At 37.5% G+C, this 14,836-nt stretch overlaps 1 protein-coding gene across 3 annotated transcripts in view; it reads right to left on the bottom strand.

Moving 5' to 3' along the window:
- Positions 1-6,347: 6,347 nt before the first annotated feature.
- Positions 6,348-14,836, bottom strand: part of b3gat1b (beta-1,3-glucuronyltransferase 1 (glucuronosyltransferase P) b) — a 30,220-nt gene continuing 21,731 nt past the window's right edge. For all 3 annotated transcript variants that reach the window (XM_030153401.1, XM_030153400.1, XM_030153398.1), the window contains exons 6-7: positions 11,488-11,593; positions 6,348-7,315 (exon numbers count right to left, since the gene is read on the bottom strand). In XM_030153401.1, coding sequence (XP_030009261.1) covers positions 11,507-11,593 — 87 coding nt within the window. In that variant the 3' untranslated portion in view covers positions 6,348-7,315; positions 11,488-11,506. The remainder of the gene's footprint in view (positions 7,316-11,487; positions 11,594-14,836) is intronic.

Raw genomic sequence — 14,836 nt, 5'->3', positions numbered from 1 at the left:
TATAGTTTTATATTGGGATAAATATCATTGCATTGGTTAGTTTGGTTTAAATTATCTTTGTTTCCAAAATGCCTCAGAGATGGTTTTCACTTAATTTCTCTCAACATTGATGTTGTTTTGCTTGTTTTTTTAAGCCATGACTATGATTTTAAGTGTTCTGCCTCTAAATTTCTAAAATATTTTTCATGCTCTGACTGTAAATAATAATTTTCTACCACAACTAACCATCTACTTTCTTCACATTTCACTGAGGAAGAAAAATCTCCCATTAAATTTTAAAGAAATATTGATGTTTTTCTCTCAAATCCTTATGAACAGGATATCTAACGGCTGTAGACATGATGTGTCCCAATACTTTTGTCCATATAGTTTATAAACATCAACTGAACTATTAATAATAATTATTTTTGCTTCCAAAATGCCTCAGATAGTTTTTACTTAATTTCTCTCAACATTGATTTTGTTTTTTCGTTTTTTCGTTTGTTTGTTTTTTAAATCCATGACTATGATTTTAAATGTTCTACCTCTTCCCTCCACTAAACTCTAAGGAAATATTGTTTATAAATTATATGGACAAAAATACTGGGACACATCTTCAGCTGTAAGATGTCCTGTTCATGATGATTACAGATAAAAACATCAATATTTCCTTAAAGTTTAATAGGAGATTTTTCTTCCTCAGTCAGATGTGAAGAAAGTAGATGGTTTGTTAAGGCAGAGAATTATTATTTACAGTCAGAGCATGAAAAATATTTTAGAAAGTTAGAGGTAGAACATTTAAAATCATAGCCATGGATAAAATCAACAAATCGATGTTGACAGAAACTAAAAAATAACATCTCTAAGGCATTTTGGAAGAAAAGATAACAATTTAAACCAAACTAACCTATATAATGATATTTATCCCAATATAAAACTATATTATTATGTGTCAGTATTGTTTTGAATCCCAGACCCCTGTTGGAAAAGAAACACTTGATAAATATATAGTGTATGTGTTTGTGTTTGTGTGACTGTGAGTGAATGGAAATCTTGAAGCTGAGGTAAATGAAAATACAACACAAACAGCATCAGACCCTCAACCTGCATTAAAAGTTTAGATGCAGACATTTGTCACACTCAAAACTTTCAACATTCCCATTTTCCACATTAACATTTGTGAGTGCTGCTGCTGCAGCTCAATGGGGTATGAAATCGTCACTTGCGAAGCAGCCGTCCATGGTGAGAATAATTACACTGTGTTCTACAGCCATTTGAAAGGGAAGCACATCCGATCCCATTCTTACAGTAATAGCCTCATATCCCATTGACTTTCACACGCACCGCTCACATACAGCCTCCATGTGAACACAACCATTTACTCTGGACAATAAACACTGGTGACAACCTTCAGTGGGATGTAGAGGAACTTATGGGTGGTGAGTCTTCAGGACCACTTCACAATCAGACATAGATTTATGAATGGTATACAGGCGGTAAAAGCTTTAGAAATGATTAAAGGTGCAGGAGACTTTTGTGACCGATTTTTCCTCAAATCTGTCAAACCTCAGTCATATCCTCAGTATCATGAATCTGTCAGTCTGTGTCATTACTCACCTGAATCTCTTCCATTACGGTGAACAGTTTCTTAGTTCCATCCATCAGAAACAAACCATGTGTTTACAAACAGAGCCGGGAGGGAACTCAGGCAGTCTTAAATGTAACTTTATTAAACCTGTAGGAACCCAGCTCTGGTAACACACCCAGAGAAGCCTGCAAAGCACCGTAGTAATGTCCTCTTTTTTTGTTTTTTAATACTGTTTTTAGCTTTTTTTTAATATTTCATTAACTTGAGACAAACAAAAATACCAAATACACAATAAGTGTCCTGTTTTTTAAGCCTTTAAATGTAAACAAACCATATTTTTTGATGCAAAAAAAAAAAACCTACAAAAATTGTTCTTTTTTTTTTTTTTTTTTTTTTTAAATACTACATAAAAATTGGATTACTTATTTATTTTTATTTGTGCGCCTGGCCAATGATTAACAGCAGCATTGGTCAATATGCATTATTATTTTTTGTGTTAGGTCAAATGTTAAATGCTAAAATGTGCATTTTTTTTTTACTCTATGCTAGTGTAGAAGTGTAGTTTTCCAGTAGTTTATTTAATTTAGAATGTGCTGATTTTAGTGGCTGGATCAGGATTTAAAAAATCATGCAAACAAGAACAACTTTTGAATTCTAACTTAATACAAATTGTGAAAAAATAATCTGACCTTTTATAACATAAAGTTCGAAGTGTGCATAATATGCTCACCTGGATACCTGAAGGTTAAACTGCACATTATGCAGATTTCCTCCTCTTTGTATGTTGGTACCACTGTTATTATGGTAGTAAAGGCTGGATCTCTATTTTTTTTATTTGACTGTTGCTGTTTTATACGTTTCCTTTTCTCCAAAGTTCAATCTAATTCCAGGCTCCATCCCTTTTTATGGATCTGCTTCATAGGATCATTTTTGTGTTATCCTCACATTTTTACCTCCTTGTCTGAGATAAAAAGAGGACAATACTGACCTGTCGCTGCCATAATTTACTACTCAGACTGAACTACCCAGACTTTACCAACCTTTTATCAGTTTTGTTCACATGTTATTGGACAAATCACCCTTTTTTCCCGCCCTCATATGATCATATTTAGTCCCTTTTAAGATAAAGGTCAAGGTCAGGACAAAGAAATCCCAAAACCATAATGACATCTAAAAAAAATCATATCTATTCTGTTCCAAGGCTGCAAAGTGAAACCAATGTTTTAGGAACAGACATGACGCGGAAACGGCAGGAGCTCCCTTCCTTCTGTGCATATTCCTCCAGCCGTTTCCGTGTTGTTTGTTTCATTCATATAATACATGGTTGCGCTGCTGCTGTCTGGCGGCTGCGCAAACCTCTCTTTCCCACAATGCACGTCGCGACAAAATTCTGAAGATGCCTGAGTTCCCTCCTGGCTCTGTTTGTAAACACATGGTTTGTTTCTGGTGGATGGCACTAAGAAACTGTTCACTGTAATGCAAGAGATTCAGGTGAGGAATGACAGACGGACAAACAGATTCATGATACTGAGGATATGACTGAGGTTTGACAGATTTGATGAAAAACTGGTCACGAAAGTCTTCCGCAACTTTAAGAAACAGCTAGAAAAGCACTTGGAGAACACAGACCTCTGCTAAGGCAGATCAGCCCCCCCCCCCCGATCACCACCAAAATTTAATCATTTATTCCTTGTGCTAGTATCAATATTTCCTGAAAATTTCATGAAAATCCGTCCGTAACTTTTTGCGTTATCTTGCTAACAGACAAACCCTGATGAAAACATAACCTCTGCTGTTCCACTTGGCAGAGGTAATCATAATTAAATATTCATACATATATTCCAGTGTGTGTGTTTATTAGGATGGGATTAGTAAAGCATGTTAACCTTAACCTAACCTTTTAGGCCCTATATGTGGTAAAATTATTTTTCAGTTTTTATCTGACTATTACCTCTGTTCTTAGACGGAACAGTTTAACTTTAGTTTGTGCCAGCCTTTGCTGATTCACTTCTATTTAATTATTCAAGTGCAGCCTGTTTTTTCAGTACTGCAAAGACTTTAGTGCATGAATCTGTTATTTTGTCGATACTATAATGTGAATACGTTGATCAAAGTTTAATTCTGTAACCTTTTTAAAAACTAGCGAGCGTTAAAAGAGTACAAACCTTCACCAAGGCAGCTAAAAATGCTGACGACAACAACAACATCATACTGTACCATTCACAGCAATTAGCTCAATCATCCGAAGATACCTCATTTAAAACAGAAAAGACAAAATTTTCACATGAACTGTCTTTTTGCGGCACTTTTACAGGACTGTAGTTATTTAGATTCAAGTATAGATCATACACTTGGCTTTTTAAGCACTCTTGTTGGCTGTATGGACCCAGAAGTGACCATATTTGGGTAAAAAGGGTGGAGCTGCTGAGACAAGAAGGGTCAGATATGAGCTACTGCTAAATGCTAGCTCACTGACTTGGAAAAACTGTAAACTTCATCAAACATTTGTATAAAGTGTCATACTATATACACTCAAGCTGTCTGGATTAATTTATTAAATAAAGAATAACAAATGAGCTGTCAATCACACCTGTCAATCAACGTCAAAGACGTCACAGTCTTCTACTCATCCTCAAATCTGATGATGGACCAGAACATTTAGAAGATTCGCTGAAAAATTAATGACTCCTGAATGAGCAGTGAAAGAAAACTGTTGAATTTTTAAAGAAAATTTCAATGTAAGTCTATGGGAGACATGGGTTTTGGAGCAGCATCTAGTGGCTGTCAGTGGTATTACACTTGAAGATACTCAAACACTGGTTTCATTTTGCAGCCTTGGAATAGAATAGATATGATTTTTTTTAAGATTTCATTATAATTTTGGGATTTTTTTTTTCCTGCCCTTGACCTTTATCTTAAAATGGAAAAAATATAATCATATGTGGGCGGGAAAAAAGGGGGATTTGTCCAATAACATGCGAACAAAACTGATAAAAGGTTGGTAAAGTCTGGGTAGTTCAGTCTGAGTAGTAAATTATGGCAGCGACAGGTCAGTATTGTCTTTTTTTTTTTTTTTTAACTCGAACAAGGAGGTAAAAATGAGGATGACACAAAAATGATCCTATGAAGCAGATCCATAAAATAGGATGGAGCCTGGAATTAGATTGAACTTTGGAGAAAATGAAACGTATAAAACAGCAACAGTTAAATAAAAAAAATAGAGATCCAGCCTTTACTACCACAATAACAGTGGTACCAACATACAGAGAGGAGGAAATCTGCATAATGTGCAGTTTAACCTTCAGGTATCCAGGTGAGCATATTATGCACACTTCGAACTTTATGTTATAAAAGGTCAGATTATTTTTCACAATTTGTATTAAGTTAGAATTCAAAAGTTGTTCATGTTTGCATGATTTTTAAAATCCTGATCCAGCCACTAAAATCAGCACATTCTAAACTAAATAAACTACTGGAAAACTACACTACTACACTAGCATAGAGTAAAAAATGCACATTTTAGCATTTAACATTTGACCTAACACAAAAAATAATAATGCATATTAACCAATGTTGCTGTTAATCATTGGCCAGACACACAAATAAAAATAAATAAGTAATCCAATTTTCATGTAGTATTTTGGGAAAAAATAAAAAAAATTCTGTGGGGGTTTTTTTGCATCAAAAAAATATGGTTTGTTTAACATTTAAAGGCTTAAAAATACATGACACTCATTGAGTATTTGGTATTTTTGTTTATGTCTGAAGTTGATGAAATGCAAAAAAATGTAAAAAAAAAAAAAAAAAAAAAAAAAAGGCAAAAATGGTGTGGAAAAAAAAGAGGACATTACTACGGTGCTTTACAGACTTCTCTGGGTGTGTTACCAGAGCTGGGTTCCTACAGGTTTAATAAAGTTACATTTAAGACCTTTTTAAGAATGCTTAGAACAGAATTTAATGCCTTTTTCACAGCTATACTGGCAAAAATTCCTGACTCCTAGAATTTAGGAAAATGTATTTATTTACTCCACTGCCTTGATTCCCACCGTTCAAAGTCATTTGTTAGTGGGGGGCTGCAAAGTCAGTGATAATTGATTCCTAATTTCAATATAAACTGACAGGTAAGAACGAGGGGAACTGAATCGACTAATTTGCAGTTTGGACATTTAACAAACACATTTAAACACATTTACGGTAACATAACTGAAGACAGTGGTCCCCAACCTTTTTTGACTCATGACCCCATTTTAACATCACAAATTTCTGGCGACCTCAGACATTCAAAACTGAGACTTTTTTTTTTTGCTAAAATTAATTTGTTTTTGATCATGAAATAGTTTTCTAGACTATGTTTCAAATAAACATTAATTTTAGACACATTTAGTCTATATAATGTATATTATTGTGGACGGAGGCAGTAAATCCAGGTGTAGATTACTGCACAAAGGGAGAGCTGGATTTTCCTTGGTCAGGATCTGTCCAGTCAGTCCAGCTGTGATTTACAAGGAGGACAATTAATACTGAACAAACAAGAACTGAAACTATGAATTCTGAAAGAGCTGCAGCATCTGAAACTGACCACAGTGAACATCTGACAGATGAACAGAACCACAGTGCTGCAGTTTCACACTCAGTTTATCATGTCTTATGGATTTTGATGATCTCTCTCAATTCACCATATATTTATTATTAGTACATTTTTCTTATTTTTATCAGTTACTAGAAATTTCAGACAACCCCATTTGAATTCCAGGTGACCCCACGGTTGCACAACACTGACTTAAGACGTACCATAACAAATGTAATACCCTTTAAAGACTTTTTTTATGGTATTAAATGCAGATTTGTAAATTCAAGACTGTTTAAGACCCTGCAGGAACCCTGCAGAGGGTTAATAAAGCGTTCGATCATCTTACTGATAATTTATAGAATGTTTACGACCTCATTAATACCCTGGTTATAAGCCATTACTAATAAATCCCTCATAAATATAGCCTGGTTGTGAAGTGGTGCTGAATCTCCTCTTAAATATGGATGTCGTCGTGTAGCAGCAGATGACGAATAGGAGCTTAACATAATTCGCTGTGAGAGATGACTCTGCTAGTGGATAATGAAGCGCTGTGGTGTGTTTTCGTGTCCGTGTGTGCGTCGTGTGTTGACGGCTGATGTGTGCTGGAGTTACAGGACTCCTAATTAGTGCTGGGTCTGGGTGCTGTGTGAATAGCTCAGTGTTGTACAGTACAAACGGGGGGGGCTCAGATCCCCTCGGTGCAGTCTGTCAGTCAGCGCTGACTCGCTTTAAGACAAGGACCCCTTTTATTGGGCTGTGCAGCCCGGTGCCCAGAACAAAAGGGCCCTATTTAATGCTGATTGGATGGTTGGCTGGTGTTGTCTGCGCTCAGAGGGCTCTTTATTGCTCTCCGTGCCATCTCTTCCTGCAGTTAAACCGCCTCATATCCTTTGTTTCAGCTCCTGTTGGCAGCTCCTACCGGGGTCTCGCATCAGACCGGGACCGCCGCTGCCTGGTGGTGCAGTTGTGCTTTGATACTCGACGGTCGGTGCGCACACACACACACACACACACGGCTTCTCGGCGCCGCCTGGGGAGGGACAGGTGTGCCTCTAGTTCTAAGCTGTGGGAAGGTACAGCTACTGTGCTGTGGTAGAATATCTGACCCCCGTCCGTGGCTTTGTGGAGCACTGACGTCCCTTTAAACTCAGGTGAAAGCCCACGGAGAAACGCCTCCACTGGAAAAGAAGAAGACTCAATTAATAAGGACTGACTCTAGATTTGTATTAACCCTTTCATGCATGAATTATGAGAACCTTAATCAAGATTTTTTTCCTCAGTGTTTTTATTCCTCTTTAGGTACACTACCAGGCAAAAGTTTGGACTCACCTTCTTATTTAAATGACATGAGATGGACCACAGATGGCCAACAAGTGCACAGCATCATTTGGAACTCCTTCCAGACTTTTGGAAAACATTTCAGATGATTACCTCATGAAGCTCATCAAGAGAATGCCAAGAATGCACAAAGCAGTAATAAAAGCAAAATGTGGCTATTTTGAAGAATCTAAAATATTAAACATGCTTTGAGTTTTGTCACATCTTTTTTAACTACATAATTCCATATGTGTTCATTCATAGTTTTGATGCCTTCAGTGAGAATCTACAATGGAAATAGTCATAAAAATAAGGAAAAACCAGGTGAGTCCAAACTTTTGCCTGGTAGTGTATGAAAAAAGCAATGTGACTGAATTTTTTTTTTTTTTTAATTAACCTATTTTTCATGGTGCTACAAAAATGTCCAGTCAGTTGGACACCATGCGTTTACTGACATACTGTGTGAAAACTATGAAATACATTTTTTAAATGCTGCTAATCTGTTCTCACATTTTAACATACTAGAACCTCCTGAGACCCAGAGATGCATTTTTGTCCTCTGTAGGGGACAGGAGTTTTACAGCTTTATTATAAAAAAAAAAAAAAAGCTATCCACTGCAAAGGACATTCCATAAATTAAAAAAAAAAATCTATCTGAAAAAAGTGTTGCATCATGCTGTTTCCAATCAAGACAATTATTCAATGTAAAAAAGCCAAAACTTTTCCTTTCCTAGGTCTCAGGAGGATAACACCACTTATTACTCACTCAGATATGCCAAAAAAAAAAAAAAAAAAAAAAAATTGTTTAAAAAAAACCCTGTTAATTACAGTCTAATAACAATTAGCAATTGATTTACACTCAAATATCATACTGCAGATCAGGTTTATCAAGAACAGGAAAGTTACAGTAATGGTATGAAAGTGAGTGTATGGGATGGTGCATAAACATCCACTGTGTTGGCTGATGTGGAACTAAAACAACAAAACCCATGAATATACAAGAGAACAACTTTGAACAGCTGTCCACTGCAGTGACCACTATGCATGAAAGGGTTAATATTCACTAAAATACACATTGAACAGTTATCAGAGTCATTACATGTACAATATCTCTCAAGAAAATACATGTGAAAAAGTCTGAAAATCAACAAAAATTTAGATTCGCTTCATGGATGTCAAAACTGGCCCACCAAAGGGTCCAGTCCGGCCCGTGGGATGAATCTGTGAAATGCAAAAATTACACTGAAGAAATTAACAATCAAGGATGTTAAAATTAGTTTAGTTCAGGTTCCACATACAGACCAGAATGATCTGAAGTGGATCAGACCGGTAAAATAATAACATAATAACTTATAAATAATGACAACTGCAACTTTTTCTCCTTGTTTGAACAAATATGAACCTGAAATATCTTAAGAGAAGTACACTTTTACCAATATTCTGCCTGTTACTAAATGTTTTGTGTATTTGTAGATCCACTACATGATAAACTGAGGTAGAATATTGTTAAAATTGCAAATATTTTTCTTAAAACATTTCAGGTTGTTCGCGTCATTCACATTTTTAAAGTTGTGGGAGACTTTTGTGAGCACTTTTTCATCAGATCTGTCAAACCTCAGTCATAGGGAAAGGGAGGCTCGTGCAGCCACCTGCAGCGGTGGCATTTCCGCTGCTGCTGCTGTCGGGTGGCTGCGTGAACCTCCGTTTCCCACAATGCACTTCGCGACATAATTCCGAAGATGCCCGAGTTCCCTCCCGGCTCTGTTTGTAAACACACGTTTTGCTTCTGGTGGATGGAACTTTGAAATTGTTCACCGTAATGCAAGAGATTCAGGTGAGTAATGACAGACAGACTGACAGATTCATGATACTGAGGATATGACTGAGGTTTGACAGAGCTGAGGAAAAATTGCTCATGAAAGTCTCCCGCACCTTTAAGGAAACTTTGTAGATGTAAACATTTTCATAATGTAATTTGAATTTTTTCACTGTTTTTATGTCACTGGTCCGACCCACTTCAGATCATACTGGGCTGAACGTGGAACCTGAACTAAAATGAGTTTGACAGCCATAATGCATCTCTAAAATATACACTTCATTTTTTTTATATTGTCTCATAGTGTTGTGGTACTAATGACTGAGCTCAGTTTTATGATCTTTTGTAGACATGTCTTGGTTGCAACCACATATACTCAGTGCCAATGAAAACGCAACACTTGAATGCGTTTTATTGTTCCTGAGCTGCATCAGTGTTTCAGTTTCACCTGGATAAGATAATCCCAGACAATTTCTTAACAACCTGAGACGGGTTGAGCTATTGTCACGCTTGAATGAACTTGTCTGCATTCATAAGACTTGTTTTTCTCATTGCTCACCAATGAACTGCTCAACTTAAGGAACTGTGGTCAGTTAAGGAGTGGTCATGTTCTGTATGTAAAGGCAAGCTGAAAAGCACCAAAATCATTTGCAATAACTCAGCGATGCCCAGACTGACACGTGACCACAGATGCCATGCTATGGGGCTCCTGGAGGCCGGAATCTCTGCTCGGCAGGTGGCGCGCCGTTTTGGATGCAATGTGTCCACCATAGTCAGGATGCAACAGAGGCATGAAGAAACTGGCTCAGCTGCAGACAGACCTGGACCTGGACGAGCACGTGTGACCACGCCACAGCAGGACCGCTACACTGAGCTGCAGCACCTCCAGGACCGCTGTGGGACTTTTGGTTTTGGGGGTCCTTGAGTTTCTTTCTTTATCCTTATTTTTTGTCAACAAATTTGGATGTGATTTTTATTTTGACTGTATAGAAATGGCCTATGATTAATTCCAAAGAGCTCATGGAATAAAAATCCTCATCGATTTAAAAAAATGTAAGAATCTTCAAGTGTTGCGTTTTCATTGGCACTGAGTATAATTACTCAGTTCTGTCTGCGGCTTAAGAGCACAACTGCAACTCGTTTTTTTTAGATTCAGATTTATTAACTGTCATTCAATAAAAACATCCCAGATGCTGTTAAAGAACAAAATAGCAAAATGCACTGCACGAAATAAAAACACAGAAAAAAAAATCCTAAAAACACCAACTAAAAACAACCCCTACATATGATAAAATATTAAAAACTGCACTAAAATAAATAAATAAATAGTTAATAACGATAAAAAATAAATATTGCGTGATAGAGGGGTCACTCTATTAGTTAAACTAAAGGTGAATTTGGAGGTGAACTCACTTTATTGTCGCCCGTAGGGAAAATACTTTATGTATCTACAGGCGGCACGGTGGCACAGTGGTTAGCACTTGGTTAGCCTGGGTTTACATATTCTGTCCATTCAAGTCCATTAAAAAAGCAGGTGCATACAGGCTAATTCTCCTGATCATGGTGCTAATGAAGATCTGGAGCATTAGCATTTTAGAAGCTAATTAGAGCGCTAATGTGAGCTACTGCATTTATGAGGATGGGTAAAATGCAGAGACAGAATTCTCACTAATAAAGTTCATCTTTAACCTTTCACCCATCCTAATGCTAACAGCATCTACACTGTCAACATTAGCAATTAGCATTAGCATCACATTAGGAGCTAATTAGAGTGCTAATGCCAGATTGTATTTAAATACAAAAGTGAGACGTAGCTGTTTAATCTGATTCCTTTATTCTGTGGAAAGTGGCTTCGCTTTCAGCTTTTCAGCCCATCTGATCAAATGGAAATGAAAAAATAAAAGCCTTTTCTTTGTATCTGTGAAACCGTGGAAGTTCATTTATCATCCAACCAGCCTTTCACTGTTAATTAATCACATTAACTCATCATCAAATAACATTTCATGACGTGTTCTGCATTAATTCCTGCCATTAAGCGCTACTCGTGCATTAGTTACACATTACTAAATAACGTGTTCTGCGCTCGTATTAATTCCCATCAGGTCGGATGTTTGTTCTAAATAAAGTCCCTGTCGTATTGGACCACCCCCCCGCCCCCCCTAAAATTATCACCCCGTGGAAACGCAGTCATTTGCATTTCTAAATCTCTGCTATTACCTGTGGTGGATGAGGAATGTCATATCTCCACGTTAGAGTCTGTAAATCCTTTCTTGCCCTCATTTACCAGAACCGGCTTCTCGGTCCGTGTGTGCCATACTAATACCTGCAGGTAAGAGGACGGAGATGAGCACAGATCCAATGAATAACAGCACACACACATGCACACAGTACACCTCATTATGCTGGTGGGCAAACATGCGGCCTGCGGGCCAAAAACAGCCCACCGAAAGGCTCCGACCCGGCCCATGGGCCAAAAACAGCCCACCGAAAGGCTCCGACCCGGCCCATGGGCCAAAAACAGCCCACCGAAAGGCTCCGACCCGGCCCATGGGCCAAAAACAGCCCACCGAAAGGCTCCGACCCGGCCCATGGGCCAAAAACAGCCCACCGAAAGGGTCCGACCCGGCCCATGGGCCAAAAACAGCCCACCGAAAGGCTCCGACCCGGCCCATGGGCCAAAAACAGCCCACCGAAAGGGTCCGACCCGGCCCATGGGCCAAAAACAGCCCACCGAAAGGCTCCGACCCGGCCCATGGGCCAAAAACAGCCCACCGAAAGGCTCCGACCCGGCCCATGGGCCAAAAACAGCCCACCGAAAGGCTCCGACCCGGCCCATGGGCCAAAAACAGCCCACCGAAAGGGTCCGACCCGGCCCATGGGCCAAAAACAGCCCACCGAAAGGCTCCGACCCGGCCCATGGGCCAAAAACAGCCCACCAAAAGGGTCCGACCCGGCCCATGGGGTGAAAGGCAAAAATTAAGTAAGTAAGTAAGTAAATTTTATTTATAGAGTACTTTTCACAGACAGAGTCACAAAGTGCTTTATCAAATCAAAATCAAATCAAATTCACAGAAACCCAACAGAATCCTCCAGGAGCAAACACTTGTGATTGGTGACAGTGGCGAGGAAAAACTTCCCTTTAACAGGCATGTTACGGCTACTCTTGCATTCAAAAAGAAAATGGGTAAAAAATAAAAAATAGCGGAGTAGTCTGAGGAGGAGGTCTATGACTCACTAAATTCCTTAATCAGCACTCACGGAGATATTTCTATATCAAAAATGATCAAAATTTATTTTCTCCAACAAAAATATTCTCCGTGGTTGACTTCTACTTCACAATAATCAAACAAAAAAAACTTCCTAAGCAGATATAGTATATTTAGTGGTAGATAAACTGTGTCACTCCTCACTCCTTCCTTATGACAGTCAGACAAAAGGCTTGAACCAGCTGTCCTCTGTCCCTAATCACAGGAGGAGGACGGTCCGATCAGGAGGAGGGCGTGAGCAGCTGAAAACAATATGAAATCAATCATAATTCATTAATCAATATGACCATTTGCCTTATTTTGATTTACCATTATCCAAAATATTAATAAATAATATAAGTGGCTCCAACAAGGCAGAAACCTGGAGCAGAGCCAGACTCCTGGAGGATGGCCGTCTGCCTTGACCAGTTGGGGTTAAAGAGCGAGAGTAAAGGAGGAGAAAAGAGAGAGTGATAGAGATACAGAGAGAGACTGGGGGAGGTAGGGGGAAACACATGGAGTACATGTAACACTGTAAAGTGGCAACTTTACACAGCGAAAAACTAATAAAACAGTGCAAGTAGAATACAGTTAGAATGCCTGTGAAACCCAATAAAGTACCATTAAGACAGTTTAAAACATGATGAATACATAAAGTGTAATCAGTTTGTGATGGCTCTGAGTCAGGTGGGAAACTAAAAAGCCTGTTTGAACAGGATTACACTAAAGTTACACTAATTACACTAAAGATAATTGTTACCTGAGGTTGTGGACCGAGGTAAGATGGGGTACCCTGTACATTCTGTCCTTCACGTAGATCACTATTAATGATGTGACGTTCATGAATGAATCGAATCTTTTAAATGGCTCTTTGAAATGAAAAGTGAGAACAGAGTCTTTGTAAAGAGCTGTTCATTTTTTTTTTTTTTTTTTTTTTTAAGGAGCTAGTGTCCAATTGCCTGTCAATTTACCACCATACTTTTCTTGTTCTGGGAATTGCGCTACAGTTCAGGTATTTAAGTAATTGCAGTGATTAATCACTGTTGTGTTTTGTTCAATTTTTTCTGTATGTTTACACACATTTATTGTTCTTGTTTTGAGGAGAATAAAATGTTATTTCATAAGAAAATGTTTTATTTTCTTCTTCATTTTAAGGCTACAGACTAGTCCACATAATGTACCGTGATGTTTTTGGTCCAGTTCCATCACTTGTCTAATGTCACCTCTCATGTCATGAATTTAGCCCACACATTTGAACTAATGATTCTTTTTTACGGTAAGGTAATATTTACTGTCGCGCCAATTAAACACCTTTAAAATGTAATGTCAATCATCACATGTAGCCTATTTAGTCATTAAAAAATTGGTGTTTCAAAATAATGCCAAAAACATAAAAGAGCCAGTTTTGAACGGCTCTTTTCAGTGAACGGCTCCTGATTGAACGACTCTTTTCAGTGAACGGCTCCTGATTGAACGACTCCCTTCAAAGAACCATAAGTCCCATCACTAATCACTATTGTCTAGACCAGGGGTGTCAAACTCATTTTGATTCAGTTCCATATTTAGCCCAATTTGATCTCAAGTGGGCCAGACCAGTAAAATAATGACTTAATAATCTATAAACAATGACAAATCCAAGTTTTCCTTTTTGTTTCAGTAAAAAAAAAAAAAAGAAACAATTAAATTATGAAAATATTTACATTTTTCAAAAAAAAAAGATGTGAATAACCTAAAAAACAGAAATTTCATTTGACAAATTAGTGCAAATTTAACAATATTATGCCTCGACAAATTTATTATTTGTACATGTACATTACACACAATGTAACATAAACATTTGGTAACAGGCAGAATATTGTTAAAATTTTGGAGTTTGGAACTAAAATTTGAACAATTTCTACAAAATTCCATCCCTTATTATTATTAACACAACTACAGATCCCAGTGGATCCATAAATGCACAAAACATTTAATAACAGGCAGAATATTGTGAAAATTGTTAATGCTAATGCTAATGTTAATGTTAATGCTAATACTAATGCTAATACTAATAGTAATACTAATACTAATGCTAATACTAATACCAATGCTAATACTATGACTAATGCTAATACTAATACCAATGCTAATACTGATACTAATGCTAATACTAATGCTAATAATTATACTAATACTAATACTTACACCAATACTAATAATTATACTAATACTAATACAACAAGCAACAGGAAGCTAATGGAATTCTTGTTTCCTGAATTGTACACACTATACTTTTAATGACCCACTTGATTTCATAATGGGCTGTAAATGACCCCTGACCT

The sequence above is a fragment of the Sphaeramia orbicularis genome, chromosome 14 (genome assembly GCF_902148855.1).
Source record: "Sphaeramia orbicularis chromosome 14, fSphaOr1.1, whole genome shotgun sequence".
Taxonomy (NCBI): Eukaryota; Metazoa; Chordata; class Actinopteri; order Kurtiformes; family Apogonidae; genus Sphaeramia; species Sphaeramia orbicularis.
The sequence above is the reverse complement of the archived record's forward strand: the minus strand, read 5'-3'. Positions and strand labels throughout refer to the sequence as shown.